General features: G+C 37.8%; 1 protein-coding gene across 5 annotated transcripts in view; it reads left to right on the top strand.

The window, feature by feature from the left end:
* The window catches only part of PHF6 (PHD finger protein 6), an 86,057-nt gene extending 68,651 nt beyond the window's left edge, over nucleotides 1–17,406 (top strand). For 2 of the 5 annotated variants that reach the window (XM_079764317.1, XM_079764318.1), the window contains 3 exons: nucleotides 1,933–2,037; nucleotides 4,561–4,694; nucleotides 13,841–17,405. In XM_079764317.1, coding sequence (XP_079620443.1) covers nucleotides 1,933–2,037; nucleotides 4,561–4,694; nucleotides 13,841–13,970 — 369 coding nt within the window. In that variant the 3' untranslated portion in view covers nucleotides 13,971–17,405. Of the gene's footprint in view, nucleotides 1–1,932; nucleotides 2,038–4,560; nucleotides 4,695–13,840 lie in introns of all 5 variants that reach the window. The other 3 variants (XM_079764316.1, XM_079764319.1, XM_079764320.1) reach the window with 3 other exon arrangements.
* Nucleotides 17,407–19,110: the final 1,704 nt, after the last annotated feature.

Raw genomic sequence — 19,110 nt, 5'->3', positions numbered from 1 at the left:
ATAATTATGAATAGTACTAGATGGGGGGGGGGGTCCCTCAACCCGGCCTGCACCCTCTCACAGTTTGGGACCCCTCGGGAGATGTCCACCTGCCAGTTTAGGCCCTTTCCCTGCCATCGCTGCTGAGCTAAGGAGCAGCGAACCCGGCTTCTGGCTGAGCAGCGCTTCCCCTGTGGGAGCACACTGACCACCAAGGGGCAGCTCCTGCATTGAGTGTCTGCCCCTTGGTGGTCAGTGCGCATCATAGCGACTGGTCATTCTGCTGTTTGGTCAATTTGCATATTAGGGTTTTATTATATAGGATATCCTATAGTCCCACATCTTCATAAATCAGATTTTAAAAAATATGTAGCCTCTATAATTTAGTAGGATTTAAATCAATTCTGATTATACTTACCATATTCTAGATAATCTATAATTGACTCAAAACTGTCAAACTTTCAACTTTATAAACTTGTTATGAAAGATATGTTCAGTCTCCACTATAACCAAGTAAATGCCTCTCTTATTGTACTTTATACACGAAGATTTGTGCAATAGACCTTCATTCACCTGGCTGCCTGCACCAGTTTTCTGCCGGCACCGGGGACCCAGGCCTTGGCTGTGGCCACTGCCTTCTGCCTTCTTTCAGGGTCGGGATTGGCCCCGGGCGATGGCCTTGGGCTCGGCCGCACCCAACATCCCTGCTAAGGATCGAAGGAGCCGACCCCCAGTGGTTTCCTTCGATCCGTGCAGGCTCCCCGCTGGTGCCCAAGGCCGGGAAAGCCTTGGCCTTGGGCTAGGCCGCACTCAGCGTCCCTGCTACCGATCGCAGGAGCCGACCCCCAGTGGTTTCCTGCCATGGGTGCAGACTCCCCGCTGGTGCCCAAGGCCGGGAAAGCCGCGGGAAAGCCTCGGGCGGCTTTCCCAGCCTTGGGCTCGGCTGCACCCAGTGTCCCTGCTACCGATTGCAGGAGCCGACCCCCAGTGGTTTCTTGCGATCCGTGCAGGCTCCCCACTGGTGCCCAAGGCTGGGAAAGCCTCTGCCCGAGGCTTTCCCGGCCTTGGGCTCGGCCGCACCCAGCGTCCCTGCTACGGATCATAGGAGCCGACCCCCTGGTCGTTGCCTGCGATCCGTGCAGGCTCCCTGCTGGTGCCCAAGGCTTTCCTGGCCTTGGGCTCCGCCACACCCCAACGCCCCTGCAACGGTTTTCTGGTGGGCGTGGTTGGTGGGCGTGGCTTGGGTGTAGCGAAGGTGCGGTCAATTTGCATATTTGTCTATTATAAGGTAAGATTACAGCTATTTATGAATCTCTCTTCCCTAATAGACTCTTAAATTCTTTGTGGATAAGAACTATATCTTATCATTGCATCCTTAGTTATAGGTCTGAAATATAAATATACATAAATGTTCACTATTTAGATAGATTGTGTTGAATTACTCATCCCATTTATGATTAGGTTCTAAAATATATATTATTTATACCAGAAGTTCTTAACATGCATATTAGATTTACCTGGGGAGTTTTTTCCAAAATATGTATCTCTGGAGTAGATCCCAAACATGTGTTGTTTGGGGGAAAGAGATCCCCAGGTAATACTGATCTGCATCTATGGATGAAATTTGCCAATTGAAACTATTTCTTAAAACTTTGTGGAAATGTAACAGTTGAGATGACAGCGTGACACTGTTGAAATCTACATTGTTTAATAAAGTATTTGACCTTGGCTCCATACTGGAAACATTAGTTTTATTTCATTCTTTTTATTTTGGGTTATATTTCAATCAGACATGGTAATATATTAAAAATATTTGAATCAGTAATTGATTATTAAGGAAAAGTACTCTTTCTCAGGACATTGAAGTAATGTAACACATTTATTTCTTATTATGTTTAGTCTTTTTCTAAAAAGGATTTTGAATATTAAATGTTCTTGCATTTTTTCTTCTAGTTATTTTCTTCTGGCACAGTCCAGCTCACAACAACATCAAGAGCAGAATTTGGAGATTTTGATATTAAAACTGTTCTACAGGAGATTAAGCGAGGAAAGAGAATGGTCTGTGGCTTTATATTCTATGCAACGTTTCTCTTCTGATGTTCTGCTTTAAATATAGAACACTTCCAAATTTATCCAGCCATCAAAAAATTTAATATAAAGTAGTTCATATGTTAAAGCACAATATCTATTTGACTTATTTGTAATATAATAAAGGATGCTGATGTTACTGAAACTTACTCCTTTTTCTATGTAACTTCATTACTTAATAGAATTACGAGATTTATATTTCAGGGTATTTGAGAGTCTTTTAATAAAAAATGAGGTGAATGTAATGCTACTTATTAAGTTTAAAATGTTAATATTGTTTAAGCTTGCCTAAAGAAAAATTCCAAAACCCCAATAGAGCATTGAGAACTTCCCCATGTTGTTATTCATTCCTTTTTTTTTATAGAAGGAAATGAGTTTTTTCAGAGCCTTCTGTTTAGTTAAAGTTCACATACATAGTATGTTTCTTAAAATGTTTATCAAAGCCTTAAAGTTTTCTTTAAAATGTGCCTAAGTCTCATGTTTTTAAGCATACTGAATTACTAATAAATAGCTTTAAGTAATATCGGCATCTTTATTCATCATTCCTTTACAGTTTATGAATATTATAAAATATCAATGGAATGCAAAATCTTTTCTTTAAGACAGCAATTACTTCTAGAAATGACTTTAATTTTTGAAATTTTTTGAATTGTGAAAATTTTCAAACATATCAAAATTAGAAAGACTAGTAACACACGTCTGTCCATCACCTTGACTCATCAGTTACCAAGAATTTGCGGCACTCGTTTCATCTATGCCTTTTAATCTTGTTGCTTGAAGTATTTCAAAGCAGAGCTGAGACTTGATATCATTTCACCTCTACATATTTCAGTATGTATCTCTTAAAAGTTGGACATTTTCTTACCTAACCACAATGTCATTATTCTTTATAAATTAACAATGAGTCCTCAGTGTCATTTAATACCCAATTTGTATTTGTATTTCCCCAGTTGTCTCAAAACTATCTTTTTAAAGTTCATTTGTGTTAATCAGAACCCAAAGGAGGCTCATACATTACATGTGGTTTTTATATATTCCTTCAGTGATCCAGGGCACACCCTCCTCCCTGTCTTTGTTGTTTCTGGTTTTGTTTTGTTATATGCCATTGACTTGTTGAAGAAACTTAATTGATTGTCTTGTAGACTATCCCACATGCTTTTATTTGTCTGTTTGCTTTTTCATGATGCCATTTAACTTGTGCCTCTATTTGCCAGATTTTCTTTTAAAATGAAGTTAGGTGTAAAGTCTTGATTAGATTCAGTTTCAGCATTTTGGGGGGTAAGAATACTTTACAGGTAGTACTATATCATCCATATTTTATCACATCAGACAACTCATAATGTCTGATCTTTGGGTTCAGGCAGTGAGTCTGATCCCTCCGTTTTGAAATTCCTCTTCAGTCTTTCATCTAGTGGTTTCAAACATTGATGATCTTTGTCTGAATCCATTAGGAATGACCATTTGTTTGGGGAATTACACTTTTGAAGTTTAATTCACACTTTTGAAGGTGTGAAAACTGTTGATGTTCTCTCTTCCATTTAAATCCATTTCAGTTTATTTATACTTCAATTACACTTTTAAAAATGAAACTCCTTTAAAACAGAATGTATAGGCTAAAAAAGGGGGAATCATTTCATCATATCATGCAGAGCAATGTTGTTGTGTCATATAGCTAAAGTCTAAATAGGTGACTGGGATAACAATTCAGTTCTTTTGATCAACTTATTTACCTCTGCACTGTTGAATGTTAGGGCAAGCAATAACCTAGCATTTCCCCAAGTGTGCTCCAAAGGAAATTAGCCCATCAAGATGCTTCCCTAGCCCTCCAAAAATAAAAGAGTCTCTGGAGTTCAGTAAACTTGAGAACTGTTTACTATACCCTCCTTCCTGGAGAAAACATTGTGAGAAGTCCTTCCATGGAACAATCTGTTTAAAACTAACATTTCTCAAATTTCTTTGACTATGACATCCTTTTGTCATCAGTCACCTTTAAATCTCTAACATTCTTGAGGCAATTCTGATCTAGGCCAGATCGAGGTCTTGAAAAGATTTCAGCCCCTTCAGTCTCCAGTCTCTGCCCTTTTGCCTACTTGGTAGCAATTCCTCTCTGGGGGAATTGCTTCCCTGTCTTCTCATTCCATAATAGGAAAGGAACTGATCTCAGGGAAGAAAAGGAGCCTACCACTAAAATATAGAATACCATTCTTTTTGTGTTTGGCAGTATTAAGAAGTGTCTAATTTATGTTTATATGTCATATCTCTAACAGGGGATGACTTAATATTAGAAAATCTATCAAAGTATGGTTGAAATTGCTGCATTATTTGATATATTGCTATATAATAAGTTCAGTGCATTACTTTTTTAATAGAAAATTGGCTGTTTTCTTTGTTAGCTGGAATGTTTGGCTGAAATATGGCTAAAATAGAAAAAAAATGAGATTGCATAGACTTTGAAATACTGCTTATGATTATTCTTTCTCTTCCCTTAAACAGAAATGTACACTTTGCAGTCAGCCCGGTGCTACTATTGGATGTGAAATAAAAGCCTGTGTTAAGACTTACCATTACCACTGTGGAGTACAAGACAAAGCTAAATACATAGAAAATATGTCACGAGGAATTTACAAGTAAGAGAACAATTGTTCATTTTCCATTGTCAGTAAGTAATTGCCCTTAAATAGATGGCATTTAGTTTACTTAATCACTATTTTTAGGTGGTATTTAGCAAAGTATAGAATACTGAGGACTCTATATAAGAAATGAGTACTGCAAATAGCATTTTCCTCTAACTACACATCCCTGAATTAGCATTCATTCAACTTGTTTTTATTATGCTTACTATGTGCCAGCCATTGTACCAGGATTTGAGCATACAATAGTGATCAAAATAGATATGGATTGTGCCTTCATGAAGCTTACACTCTAGTGAGAGAGACATATTAATTCAGTGGCCACATAGCTAAGTATACAATTACAAACTACATAAGTACTTTAAAGGATACGTTACCAAGCACTGTGAAAACACGTAACAAGCAGGACCTAACCTAGTCCATAGTGGGAGAGTGTTTAGGAATTTCCTTAAGGACATAGTGCTTGATCTTAGATATGAAGGGTGAAAATGAATGTGGGGGTGTTGGGAAAGTGTTGTAGGCAGAGAGTGGTACAGAAGCAAGAGTACAAATGGGGAGGGGAGTTAGGAGGCTACTGCTGAGGGTCCAGGTGACAATTGTTGGGAGCTTAGAATAGGATAGGGTTATGAAGATACAAATCAAAAGATACTCATAGAAGAATGATGAAAGAGTAAACTTCGGCAGTTTGAGATTATAAGCTACCCTCTTTTTTATGGGTCTTCCATGTGCTGCATTGGGCTAGTGCAGTGGTCGGCAAACTCATTAGACAACAGAGCCAAATATCAACAGTACAACGATTGAAATTTCTTTTGAGAGCCACGGGGCTAGTGTTATCAATGTGCATCTATAATGGTTCCATGTATTTAATTGAATGGAGAATAAGTTGGTAGGGATCCCTGAATTTTTTATTTGCCTGTGCAAATTATAAAGCACTTCCTTACTCTCACATTCTCAGTATGCAATGAACCAGTGACTCAGGGCCTACTCTTCTGTGTACAAAACAGTTTACATAAGCAGTCACCATGTCATTTGAGTTTCTGCATGAGGTGCTAATGCTGTATTATAAAATTTGCAAAACCTTGTTTAATAATAAAGGCACAAATGATTTTCAAGTGAATTTTATAAAGCCTTTTTGGAACAAGTAATTCCAGTATTATTTAAAGAGGTCCACCCGGCACAAAGCAAAAGATGGAAAACCTCTTGGTTCATTCTGTGAAACTTGCATAATTGTGGCACCAAAATTGACAAAAATAACATTTAAAACAAAACAGAAACTATAGACGCGTCTTATTTTATAAATATATATACCAAAATCCTAAGTAAAATATTGTAAAATCAAGTGCTGTATTCTAACAATTTAAAGACTGTTCAAAATTAGGCAGTATATTAATGTCCATTATAATTAATAAATAAAAATCTTATCACCTCTTGGTAGATAGTGAAAGAACATTTGCTACCATTTAATATCCATGAATTTTAAAGTTAACAAGAGTGCTCTTGATAAGTTAGGAGTCTTAATAGAGTGTTTATGAGAAAACAACAGCAAATAGCTTATTTAGTGTTAACGGGACAATGGTCCTTATTCATAGCTGAGCCTCAGAATCACCTGGGGATGGATAGGGCCCTCTTTAGAAATGTTCTTTGCCTGGACCCCATCCTTAAAGATTTAAATTCAGTAGACAGAGACCCAAACTATGTATTTTTATGACTCCCCAGGTGATTCTCATGTTCATCTCTAATTGAGAACCACTATACTAACATACTTTCATTCAGATCAGGAACAAGACAAGGTGCCAACTACCAACATTGTTTTCAGTGTTCTTCTGGAGGGTTAAGCCAGTGTAACAAGAATAGGAAGAAAAATGTATAATAAATATTGTGAAGGAAAAAAGCTGTCGGTGTTTTTGATGCCATTGTCTACCAAGAAAATCCAAAGGAATCAATTCTGAATTTATTAAACTTAATTGCTCAGTAAGGCTAATGCATATGAGGTAAATTTTTAAAAACAATTGCAATAATAACTAGTTAGATATGTAAAAGAAATAGCCATGGGTTGGTTATAAGCGTGTGAAAAACTGTTCAACCTTATTAGTAATTAAGGAAATGCAAATTAAAACAAGATCTTAGCAATTTTTGCCTATCAGATGGGCAAAGATTAGTAGAATTCATATTAGCTAATGTTAGCTAGGTTCTAGAGACACAGGCATTCTCAAGGGATGTTCAGGTAGAATGTAAATTGGTACAACTTTTTAGGAGAGCAGTTTATCATTGGAGACCAAACCTTGAAATAATGCATTTGCTACTAGACTATTTGTAGGGATTTATCTCAGGGAAATGAACAGACAATATAGTACAAAGATATATGTGCAAGAGTGTCATTGTATTATTGTTAATGATTGCTGCCATATCCACTAGGGCATTTTAGAATCAACTATACTAAGGACTGACCAGGTTACCATAGCTGGCATCAATGTACTCAAGACAGGAACTGTAGCATGCCAGCAGGGTAGCATCAAATATTCCACTTCTGTGGGAGTCCTTGCAGTAGTCAGAATAGCAGTACAGCTCAGGACTAATAAAACCTGATCCACAGGGAGTGGGCATGGGTTCCACCACCTTGGCTTAAAAGCCTCATACCCCATCATAGCCAGTGCCTCTTATAAGTTATATAGGCATAGGTAATTTTCAGGTTATATCATAAAGAGAACCAAAGATGGCTTCTTATCAGAATATTTATAATTCTCCCAGTGAAGATAGAGTCTACCAATTTGAGGGTAACATAGCTTAGTAAAATAGTTGACACCCATCCATTTTTCAAAGTTGCCAGTGGAACAGAGCCAGAGAGTTAACCAAAGGTGAAATTCTCATGCAGAATGGGAAAAGATTTTTGCTAATCTTTTACCCTCAATAGCAAAATAAACCAGAATGTTCATTAGGAGACTTAAATTTTAGTTAATGCATTTAGTGGAATACTATGCAGCAGTTAAGGAATGAAGTAGCTCCATGTATAGAGTTGTGAAGAGGTATTTCTGTGATAGAGTAAGGGGGGAAATAAGTTGTAGATGTGTACAATATATGTGTATATTTTCGTATACATAGAAAAATTTGTTTATTCAGTAAACAGTTGTTACCTCTCATTCATTGCAGAGGGATGGAGGTGAAGAGGCAACTTTATATTCTCTTTTATACTGTGGTATTTGGATAGTTTTATGACTAATACATCATTATTTAAAGTAGCCATTAATATTTTAAAATAACAGACCCCTTTAAGCTTTAAAATCCGATATATGGAGAATTTGTATATTTAAATTTTATTTAGGTATTTTTTATTATAAGAGTTATCTGTTTTTATTTTGGGGGGAAAATGAAAAATATAGATAAGGAGAAACACTTAATGTCAACTTTAATTCTATCACCAGAAATAACAATTTTAAATCTTGGAATACTTTCTTCAGACATTTGTGTGATCATAAATATATGTATATTTATAAAAACAAGATTTTATTATACTGTTTTATAAAATCTGTTTTCCACTTACTATCCCCAAGACATTTTTTCTGTGACATTAGTTTTACATCACCATTTTAATGGTTGCATGATATTCCATTGCATTGGTATATCAGATTGTTTAATCAACTCCTTTCTTAGACATTTAGGTAGTTTTTACTTTTTACCTATTAGAAAACCATGTTGCAGAGACCATCTCTAAACAAAAATATTTGCACTAGGATCCATGATGATTTAAATGGCTCTTTTTATTTTTTTACATTTAAATTTGTTTCTAAAATCTGCTTATAATGTGGATTCCAGATTATTTTATCATAGAGACCATTAGTTCAAATGATAGTCCATATGTATACAGTACTTTAGGGAAAGAAGCATAGGTAAATAGGAAATACAAGGAGGAATATTTCTGAATGAAGTGTCTTCATTCTATGTAGCTTGTTTTAACCAGCCTTTTCTGGATCCTGAATATATTCATATTTAAAAGGCAAGGGAAGATTATATAGTTGCCGGGGCTGACCAGCAGACCCTGAGCGACGGATGAATAATTACTCTGACACACATTTCTGTGAAAGAGAGGGCTAAGGGACTGCCTGGCTAAAGGAACCAGACAGCCCCATTCACCTGCCTCCTTAGGCTTTTACTGTAGCAACAGCTTGAACTAAAATTAACTTTTAGATGCTATTAGCAGGATAAATATCATTGAGAAAACACACATCTGCACTGTCCTTTAAGCAAGGACGTCTGGAGTCTAAACATAAAGATTCCAGTAATGCCCTGACTGGTTTGGCTCGGTGGATAGAGCGTCTGCCTGCGGACTGAAGGGTCCCAGGTTCGATTCCAGTCAAGGGCATGTACCTTGGTTGCGGGCACATCCCCAGTGGGGGGTGTGCAGGAGGCAGCTGATCGATGTTTCTCTCTCATCGATGTTTCTAACTCTCTATCCCTCTCCTTTCCTCTCTGTAAAAAATCAATAAAATATATTTTTTTAAAAAAAGATTCCAGTAAAACACCCAGAGGCTCAGACTTGTTTGAAAAAGTCAAGGCAGGGTCTGCTGCTTTTGGCAAGGTTCCCCTAGGGGCCTCCGACCTTTCAAAGAATCCTCCTACAGACTTTCCAACCAAGTCCCATGCTTCCCCACAAATAATGATTGTTTTTAATCCTATTTTATTATCTTTATTTTTAAACTATTTAAATATGTATTTTTTAAATGTCAATCTCCCACCATAAAAAAAGTAAGTTTTGTGACAGCAGTGATCTTGTTTGACCAATCGAAAGCTGTGGCCTTGATGTCTAGACTGGTGAAGGACATGTAATGGGCCCATGAGAAATAGTACTTGAGTGAAAAAAATAATCCCATAAAAAGATTAAAATTTGTTTTAATAACAAAGGGCTTATCCTTTTAGATAAAACTCTATTATAAAAAAAATTCAAAAGTATACAAAAATAAAATACTAGCCGAAACCGGTTTGGCTCAGTGGATAGAGCGTCGGCCTGCGGACTCAAGGGTCGCAGGTTCGATTCGGTCAAGGGCATGTACCTTGGTTGCGGGCACATCCCCAGTAGGGGGTGTGCAAGAGGCAGCTGATCGATGTTTCTAACTCTCTATCCCTCTCTCTTCCTCTCTGTAAAAAACCAATAAAATATATTTAAAAAAATAAATAAATAAAATAAATAAAATAAAATACTACATAACTCCCTATCTCAGGGGCACTAAGTTATTGTCATAATTGTTTCATCTATGCTTTAATATACCCAGATTAAAGCATATTATATAGGGCAGCAGTCGCCAACTGGTGGCCCACGGACCACTGGTGGTCCGTGAGGTCCGAAAGGTTGGCAGCAGCTGATCTGGGGTATATTAAAGCAGAATCCCAGATTTTGTCATTTTATCCCTACATACTTCAGTATGCATCTCTTTAAAATATGGGTGTTCCTTACTTAATCACTATGCCATTGTCATACTTTTTAAAATAAGTTCTTCGCATCATCTCATATTCAGATCACATTTCTCCAATTGTCTTAAAAGTATCTTTTTAGATTTGCTTTGCTCAAAGCTCAATACATACATTGCATTTGATGGATGTGTCTCTTGAGTCTCTCTTAATTTAGAGAAATCTCTGTTCCATGTCAACTTTTTCCCCTACTTGTTGAAGAACCTCAATAAGTTGTCCTCTAAAAGTCTTACATTCTAGATTTTTCTATTTGCTTTTTAAAAATATATATATTTTTTATTGATTTCAGAGAGGAAGGGAGAGGGAGAGAGAGAAAGAGAGAAACATCAATGAAGAGGGAATATCATTGATTGGCTGCCTCCTGCACACCCCACACTGGGGATCGAACCTGTAACCCGGGCATGTGCCCTGACCAGGAATCAACCTGTGACCTCCTAGTTCATAGGTCAATGCTTAGCCATTGAACCATGGCAAGTTGGGCTCTATTTGCTTTTTTAATGAGGCCATTACCTCATTTCTCTACCCCTCCATATTTCCCATAAACTGTAAGTTGGTTCAGAGGTTTAATTATATTCAGGTTATATTTTGGGGAAGATACTTCATAGCTGCAGTATGTAGGAATCTCACTCTTGATATTTGAACTCATGATTCCCAATGTTCAGTGTTTAAAGAGTACAAATTCTCCATAGTTCTTTGGAAAAGTCTATACTAATAAAAGGTTAATATGCTAATTAGACCAGACATCTTCCGGACCTCCTTCCGGACAAAGCCATGGTGTTAGGGGCTAAGGCAGAGGCAGTTACAGGTGATTAGGCCGGCAAAGGAGAGCAGTTAGGGGGCGATCAGGCCGGGAGAGGAGGACAGTTAGAGGTCGATCAGGCCAGCAGGGAAGGGCAGTTAGGGGGCAATCAGGTCAGCAGGGGAGGGTAATTAGGGGCTATCAGGCCGCCAGGGGAGCTGTTAGGGGGCAATCAGGCTGGCAGGGGAGCAGTTAGGGGCCAATCAGATCGGTAGGGGAGCAGTTAGGGGGCGATCAGGCTGGCAGGCAGAGGCAGTTAGGGGCGATCAGGCCAGCAGGGGAGGTCAGTTAGGGGTGATCAGGCTACCAGGGGAGGACAATTAGGGGTGATCAGGCCAGCAGGGGAGGGCAATTAGGGGCTATCAGGCCGGCAGGCAGAGGTGGTTAGGGGTGATCAGGCAGGCCGGCAGGGGAGCAGTTAGGGGGCAATCAGGCTGGCAGGCAGAGGCGGTTAGGGGGCAATCAGGCTGGCAGGGGAGAATTTAGTGGGTGATCAGGCCAGCAAGGGAGCAGTTAGGGGCATCAGGCCGGCAGGCAGAGGTGGTTAGGGGTGATCAGGCAGGCAGGCAGGCGAGCGGTTAGGAGCCAGTGGTCCCAGATTGCAAGAGAGATGTCCAACTGCCAGCAGTCGGACATCCCTTGAGGGGTCCCGGATTGGAGAGGGTGCTGGCCAGGCTGAGAGACCCTCCTCCCCCACCCCGTGCATGAATTTCATGCATGGACCTCTAGTTTTGAAAATAAAAGAGTAATGAGCAAAACTAGGACAGAAGTCAGTTGTTATTGTTGTTCCCCCACAACCCATGCCTACCTTTTATTCTATGTACATGTTAGAAACTTCTCATGTTAAACTCAGTTCTAGATCATTTGTGGCTGATGAATTCCTGTATGATCATCTTTTATCCATTGCTGACCACAAGAGGGCATCCACTGAACATTTTTTAAGAATTAGTCTATCTTCTCATCTTGTGTACAGTCATGCGCCACCTAAGGATGTGAATATGTTCTGAGAAATGGGTAGCTAGGCAATTTCATCTTGTACAAAAATCATAGACTGCACTTATACAAACCTAGATGGTATAGTGTACTACACACCTGGGTTATATGTTATGGCCTATTGCTCCTAGGCTACAAGCATGTACAGCATGTTACTCTATAAAACAACACAAGATTAAAACAAGCACAAGAGAAAATGATGCAATCAAGAGACACTGTAAACATGAGATGTATGAGGCTGCTGCCTGCGTAATACAACATACTATTTTACAGCAAACTTTCTTTTAATAAGTGGAAAGAGTACACTCTAACTTAACAATAAAAAGTATAGTATAGTAAATATAAAAACCAGTAACATAGTCCTTTATTATTATCAATTGTTAAGTACTATACATAATTATGTGCTATACTAGAAGCCCAGCGCGTGAAATTGCATGGCCCCACCCACCTGCACCCCCCCCACCACCACACTCACAGCCCCGCCCACTCGCGCTGGTCTTTGGTCGTTACAGCATTAGGGCCACTGGGTTTTTATAATATAGATTTTTATACAACTGGCAGCACAGTAAGTTTGTTTACACCGTTATCACCACAAACATGAAGAATGTGTTGCATTATGATATTATGGTGGCTATGATGTCACTAGGCGATAGGAATTTTTCAGCTACATTATAATCTTATGGGAGCACCTTCCTATATGTGGTCTGTCATAGACCTAAACGTTGTTATGCAGCACATATTGTAATTTATCTAAAACTAAACTCAGATCAGCCCATCCTTTGATTATAGTAGGGTTGGTTAGCTATAAAAAAATATATTGGTACATATACATTAAAGTGGCCTAACCCCTGGTCCAAAATCGCCTGCATTGCTATTTTCATTTAAAAAAAAATGAATTTCAATTATACTGTGTCTTCTGAGTCCAAATAAAAGATTGTTGGAGCTACATGATGTCAAAGTATCACTCCAGAGATTATTTACTAATTTTAAAGGGGAAAACCTATCTTTACAATGGATCACTCTGGCTGTCACCACCACCTTACCAAATGATCAAACAGCATCACTAAAATGGAACATTCTGAAATTACATGCCTCCTGAAGTATGCAGAATTGCATACAAAGAATTGAACCTAAAGCTAACCAAGCCCTTGGGCTTTATTTCCAGTTCATAGGAAATATAGTGTGAGGGAGAACCAAATAACAGTACCACAATTAGACAAATCCAGAATGTGGTATAGCTGACAATGTGTCTAATCTAACTCTTCTCAAAAGAGTATCATGGGGGAAATTTTTTGGAGGAACCAGTCTAGATTAAAAGAGACATATCCAAATGCAGTTCCTGGAAAACTGTCAGGTGATTCTTAAAGTTATTCTAATGAAGACCAGTACACTAATAATGAAAAGGCATTTGAAGAGTTTGAATAAAATTGTCACATGAGATCTTGAACAGAAAGCAATATATATATATGCCAAGCAACCGAAACAGTGGAACGACCAGAATGGCCAGTCGCTATGACATGCACTGCAGCGGCCAACCCACAGGTTGAGAGCCACTGCTGTAGAGCCTAAGACCATTGGAAAACACAGATATTTGCATTACGATTCATAACAGTAGCAAAATTGCAGTTATGAAGTAGCAACGAAAATAATTTTATGGTTGGGGGTCACCACAACATGAGGAAATGTATTAAAGGGTCGAGGCATTAGGAAGGTTGAGAACCACTGCTTTAGATAGAAATGGACCTGTATGTAACTAATTGTGAAGTGTTTTTAAGGGTGAATGAGGAAACCCATATTTTAAATGGGCACCAACCTCATCCACTAATGACATAAATATATTCTCATGAACAAAAGCAAAAATTTGAGTTTTTTTAATCTTTCATCATTGTAGACTATATTGTAAAAATCATAGTGGAAATGATGAAAGAGATGAAGAAGATGAGGAACGAGAGAGTAAAAGCCGGGGAAGATTAGAAATTGATCAGCAACGACTAACTCAGCAGCAACTTAATGGAAACTAGGTATGAAAGTTAATTATATCGGATCTATTGTCAGAATACAATACACATTGATAAAAACATGTTGAAGTAATGGTGTGCGGTATGATTTTTTTAATGCTATTATGTTTAATTGAGCATGTCACTAGAATGCTGAGGACTGTGTGAGCTTGCATAGTTTTTTAAACTAGCGGATTTTGTAACAGTAAAAACAAGCTATCTGCTTTATCAATAAATGTAATTGTAATGTCAAATCAGTAAAATAACCTCCCTCCTCAATAACATTATATTTATTGTGTTCCCCTCAAGCATCATATTTTACATTTTTTTATCATCTTTTAAACAGGTTCATGGGACAGAGTTAGAAAACTGGGAATGAATAAGACATCCATAACTACTATTCTCTTTTCACTGTTTTCTAAAATCAAGGGTTTGTAACTTTTTACTGCCCAACTCTTAGATCCTTCATTGAACTGCCTAAAAATGTCTTGTTTGTTTTATGAGCCTTCTTCACTAGATGGCAGAGTTTGACATGTTGATATTACATAGCTGTAGTTTGCAGTTTCTGGGAAGCAATTGAAACACTATTAACCCTGTGTATAGTGTCAACAGTTAAAGCAGATATTGCAATGACGTAAGCTATATTTCTGTACTGAACAAAGTTCTGTTTAGAAGTCTGAGTTTGTTTAGTGGATTCATACTCAAGGGGAAGCATAAGCAAATTTCACTTTACAGTGCAAACACGCCTCTGGTCGCAACACATGGGAATTTGTGAATTTTTTTTCACACTCAAGTAATGAAGGCTAGAAATGAAGAGAACTTTCTTTTTCTCTTGGCTTTGACAGCAACTGCTAAATATTTCTTCCAAGAAGTGTGCTAAAGCATTTCATTTGGTTCCTGTAAAGTTGTTCTCACTGACCAGCATGGACTCGAGCAACTGGTGATTATAAGCTATGAGCTCCAGTGCTTATGCCAAAATCCTCTTGACAGTAAACCTCTTCTTTTTTCATGTTATACAAAGAGCTTCTAGCAAAATTATTGGATCCTTTCAAGTTTAAACTAACATTTGGCAACAACAAATTAAACCTCTTTAAGATTTAAAGGGTTACCACTCACTAAGGACTTTAGCCACCATGTCTGAAACCCATTCCTCTCAAGTGCCGTGTTGTGTGGAACACTTCATATATTGGCCCAAAGTATGTAAGGAGGTCTCATGTGCTCTAGGAGTAAAAAACAGTCTTTGCATAAAACAGTATTTATTTTTTTAATTTTGTGACCACTATGTTAGAAACTTTATTTAATATTTTTTAATGTTTTCATTCAGTGCTTTGCTTATCTATTAAATTGGCTTTTGTGCCCTACTTTTCCTCTAGTAGGGCTCGGTGTTGTTTTATGGATCATCAGGATTGTTTCTCAAAGCCTAAGAATCCAGCCTTTCAGAAAGGATTTTCACACTGGCATTTCTAGCTAGTGATACTTTCTTCCATTTATCTTCTGAAGCACATTTATATATTTCTTTATGGCAAAACCAAAAACTTTAGTTGTGATCTGCCTAATATTACCATAACACCTCATTATCAAGGGTAGGGATTTCTGAATGATTAGTTAACCTACCACATTAAAGCAAATTAGCAAACAAGAAAAAAACATGTTAACATGACTGTGCATCAAGGTATTTTGTATCTTATGGGAAACCATTTTTAAGATATAACAGGTGGAAAATTACACTGTGCTTAATGACTGATTTTTTTAACTGCTAGTCCCTTAAAGACACATTTGTCAAGTGTGTATTCACACATTTGCTTAAATCAAGGGACTCGATGATTGCTTTATTTTAACCATTTTTTATTATTTTTAGAAGGAAACTAGCTTTAGTAGTGGGTTGCTCTCCCTATATGTTTTGCTCTTCTTGCTCTAAATATGCCATTGGATTTTTTGTGTGTATGTGATGAATTTACAAAATTCACCATGACTTGAAGTGCAACGACAGATCAAGATGTTTGTTTACCAAGCTATGTGACTTTTCCCAAAGGATCTGTACTTTATTTCCTTACAGCAGCTTGAAACCCATTATTTTAAATCTTTGAATCACTGTGTCTAGATCCTTTTTACATTGTATGCCATCGATTTACCCGTGAAACAATAGAGCACCTTCATTTTTGGACAACTACTGTAATGATGTTTTTAGGGAAAATGGAAGGTGCCAGGGGTAATAATGGCCAGTCAATAATCATGTAATGGACTTCAAATACTATAGTTGTTAGTTGATGGATTTGTTATGTAATCCAGTGTATGACTTTGTATGGGTTTGTTCAACCCTTTCTCTGCCACTAGCAACCAGAATAGCACTTTACCTTTTGGTTGGCTAGGTAAGTGGCTGGCTACCTATTTTTCTCACTGTGGTGTGATTGGCTAAATAGTCTTTCATTAAAAATTGAAATGTAAATTGAAGTCACATGAAAAAATCAACTTTGATTGTAAACCTCTGATACTTTTATTTTCTATCCATATTTGTCACATGCTGAGTAAAAGTGCCTTACAATGTAAAAATTGTACAGTACTTATGTTCCCAAGTAGCATCATCATCTTCTGGGTAGTACATTGTGGTATGAATATTTAGAAAAATGGACCTCAGCATTGTATTTACTGTTCATCTCTTAAGTCCTTAACTGTAGTTTTAATAAGCATGACATTATTTGATAAGTATATAACATTTACATCATTTCAAAAAATACTGCCATGACTGTGTTTTACGCATATTTTAGCTTGAAATTTTAAAGCAACTTTTCTTTTTTCCTTTTCTCTTTTTTTCCTATTTTTATTTTGTTTTTGTTATTGATATTAAACAGTGTAATCTTTGCAAGCGTATATTGAAGATTATTCTGGAGCATTTATTGCCTTACCAGAAATGTTAGTAAGAAATGTTCTTTAGAGTAGAAAGATAGACCTGAGTTTCTATACTTTAATAAGAGCTCTTTGTTCCTGGGGTGAGGGGGGGGAGTGAATTTTACTTTCATCTCAATTTATTAAAAACCCACAACTGATACATTTTATTTCAAAAGTCAGCAATTTTAGAATTTCAGATAGTACTTGCTCAGGAGTACATGCTACTCAAGATATTAAGAGAATAACAAGCTATATAGATCTACTGTTGAATCAGAATCTATGTACTTGAACAAATGTGTGAATCTTAAATATCTCAAAGCAAAAGAAAAGTGTTCTTCCAGAATGTTGCTTTTTTAAAAAAGCGCTCAAGTTAGACCAAGGTATATAGTTTTGTTCTAACAGACATTTAGGTTAATTGTAAAGATAAGGAATGCATTAGGGGTCAAAATCAAACATTCCTCGCTTGTTATGTATATTTTGTTCCTATTATATTGGCTTTATTTTCAAAATTGTAGTTTGTAGCATTAGCTTCCTTTTATTGGTATTGCATATACTATTCATTCAATAAATGAGTTATGACTTTCATGTTTGTATGTATGTCTTTTTTGTGAAAGGGTATAATGAAGCTTATTTGTAACAACAATAGTATTGTGTTCCTTTTAGTCTTGCTTTCTTGAATTTCAGTTTAGTTCAAAGTTTCACAACATAAAAGGTTTTATCATGGAGAGACAGCAATCTTTCAAGTACAATAGAACTGCATTACATCTTAGTTCTCTTATTATTATATGATTCAGATACCTATGGCCTAAATCACATCCTCTACAACTTAGTTAAAAGGTGATTTTGAAAATAAAACAATATTCCTAATATAGTTAATCAGATTGGTAATAAGGGTACAGGATTAATATCTTTGTCATGAAGGGATTTCACTTTATAGATTTAAATTTACTCCCTTTACCATGGACAGCTTGCTTCTAGTACAGTGCTCATATATTGAGTTGATCATATCCAAGTCAGAAATCAAAAGTTTTAGTTAGTGGAATATGCTCATTCCATACACACAATTCCCAACCTGCCTTCCTACTCAAGAGGTGGGAAAATATCAAGCAATGGGTTCTGATTAATGATGGAACTATTTGATGGTGTGCTTTTCTGAAAATGTTACCTAATAGCACTTTGCGCACACGTGTGTGTGTGTGTGTGTGTGTGTGTGTGTGTGTGTGTGTAAAATCCATTATTTAGTTTCATTTTAATTACCACTATAAAATTATGGAGAAGGGATGTATGTGGTTTTCTTTAGCTGATTGAAACTATTGACAACTGGGTTGTTGTGTTTGTTTGTTTGGTGTTTTGCTTTGTTTTGGTTTTCAGCTGCAGTCATCAGCAATTGCTGAGGACATTCCAAAGCATAAATCTGGTAGAATTTCTTGGAGAATTCTATGGCCAGCAAATGGCCAGTTCATCTTTATAAGAGAAAACCCCAATTTATATTTTTTCAAATTTTTGTTTTTATTTTATTTTTTTACATTTTTAAAATTGAGAGAGAGATAGAAACATCAGTGATGAGAAAGAATCATTGATCAGCTGCCTCCTGCATGCCCCACACAGGGGCTCAAGCCCACAACCTGGGCATGTGCCCTGACCAGGAATCAAATGGTGACCTCCAGGTTCATAGGTCAACACTCAACCACAGCTACGCCGGCTGGGACATCTTTTTAAAATATATATATATTTGTTTTACTGATTTTTAGAGAGAGAGAGAGAGACATCGATGAGCAAGACATCTATTGGCTGCCTCCTGCATGTCCTCTACTGACTATCCAGCCCCCTACCCAGACATGTGCCCTGACTGGCAATTGAACCAGTGAACTCTCAGTACATGAGTCAAAGCTCAACCAATTGATCCACCTGGCCAGGGCCCAATCCATCTTATATTTATACTAGAGGCCCAGTGCATAAAATTCGTGCATAGGGTGGGGGGTCCCCTCAGCCCAGCCTGCACCCTCTCCAATCCGGGACCCCTTGGGGGATGTCTGACTGCCAGTTTAGGCCCAATCCTGGGGATCGGGCCTAAACCGGCAGTTGGACATCCCTCTCACAATCCTGGACTGCTGGCTCCTAATCACTCACCTGCCTGCCTGCCTGGTCGCCCCTAACTACACCCCCTGCCGGCCTGATCACCCCTCACTGCCTCTGCGTGCCGGCCTGATCGCACCTAACTTCCCCCCCCTGCCAGCCTGGTTGCCCCTAACAGCCCCCACTGCCAGCCAGGTCACCC

Source organism: Cnephaeus nilssonii (genome assembly GCF_951640355.1).
Source record: "Cnephaeus nilssonii genome assembly, chromosome: X".
NCBI classification, from domain to species: Eukaryota; Metazoa; Chordata; class Mammalia; order Chiroptera; family Vespertilionidae; genus Cnephaeus; species Cnephaeus nilssonii.
This window is presented reverse-complemented; position numbering and strand designations above follow the sequence as displayed.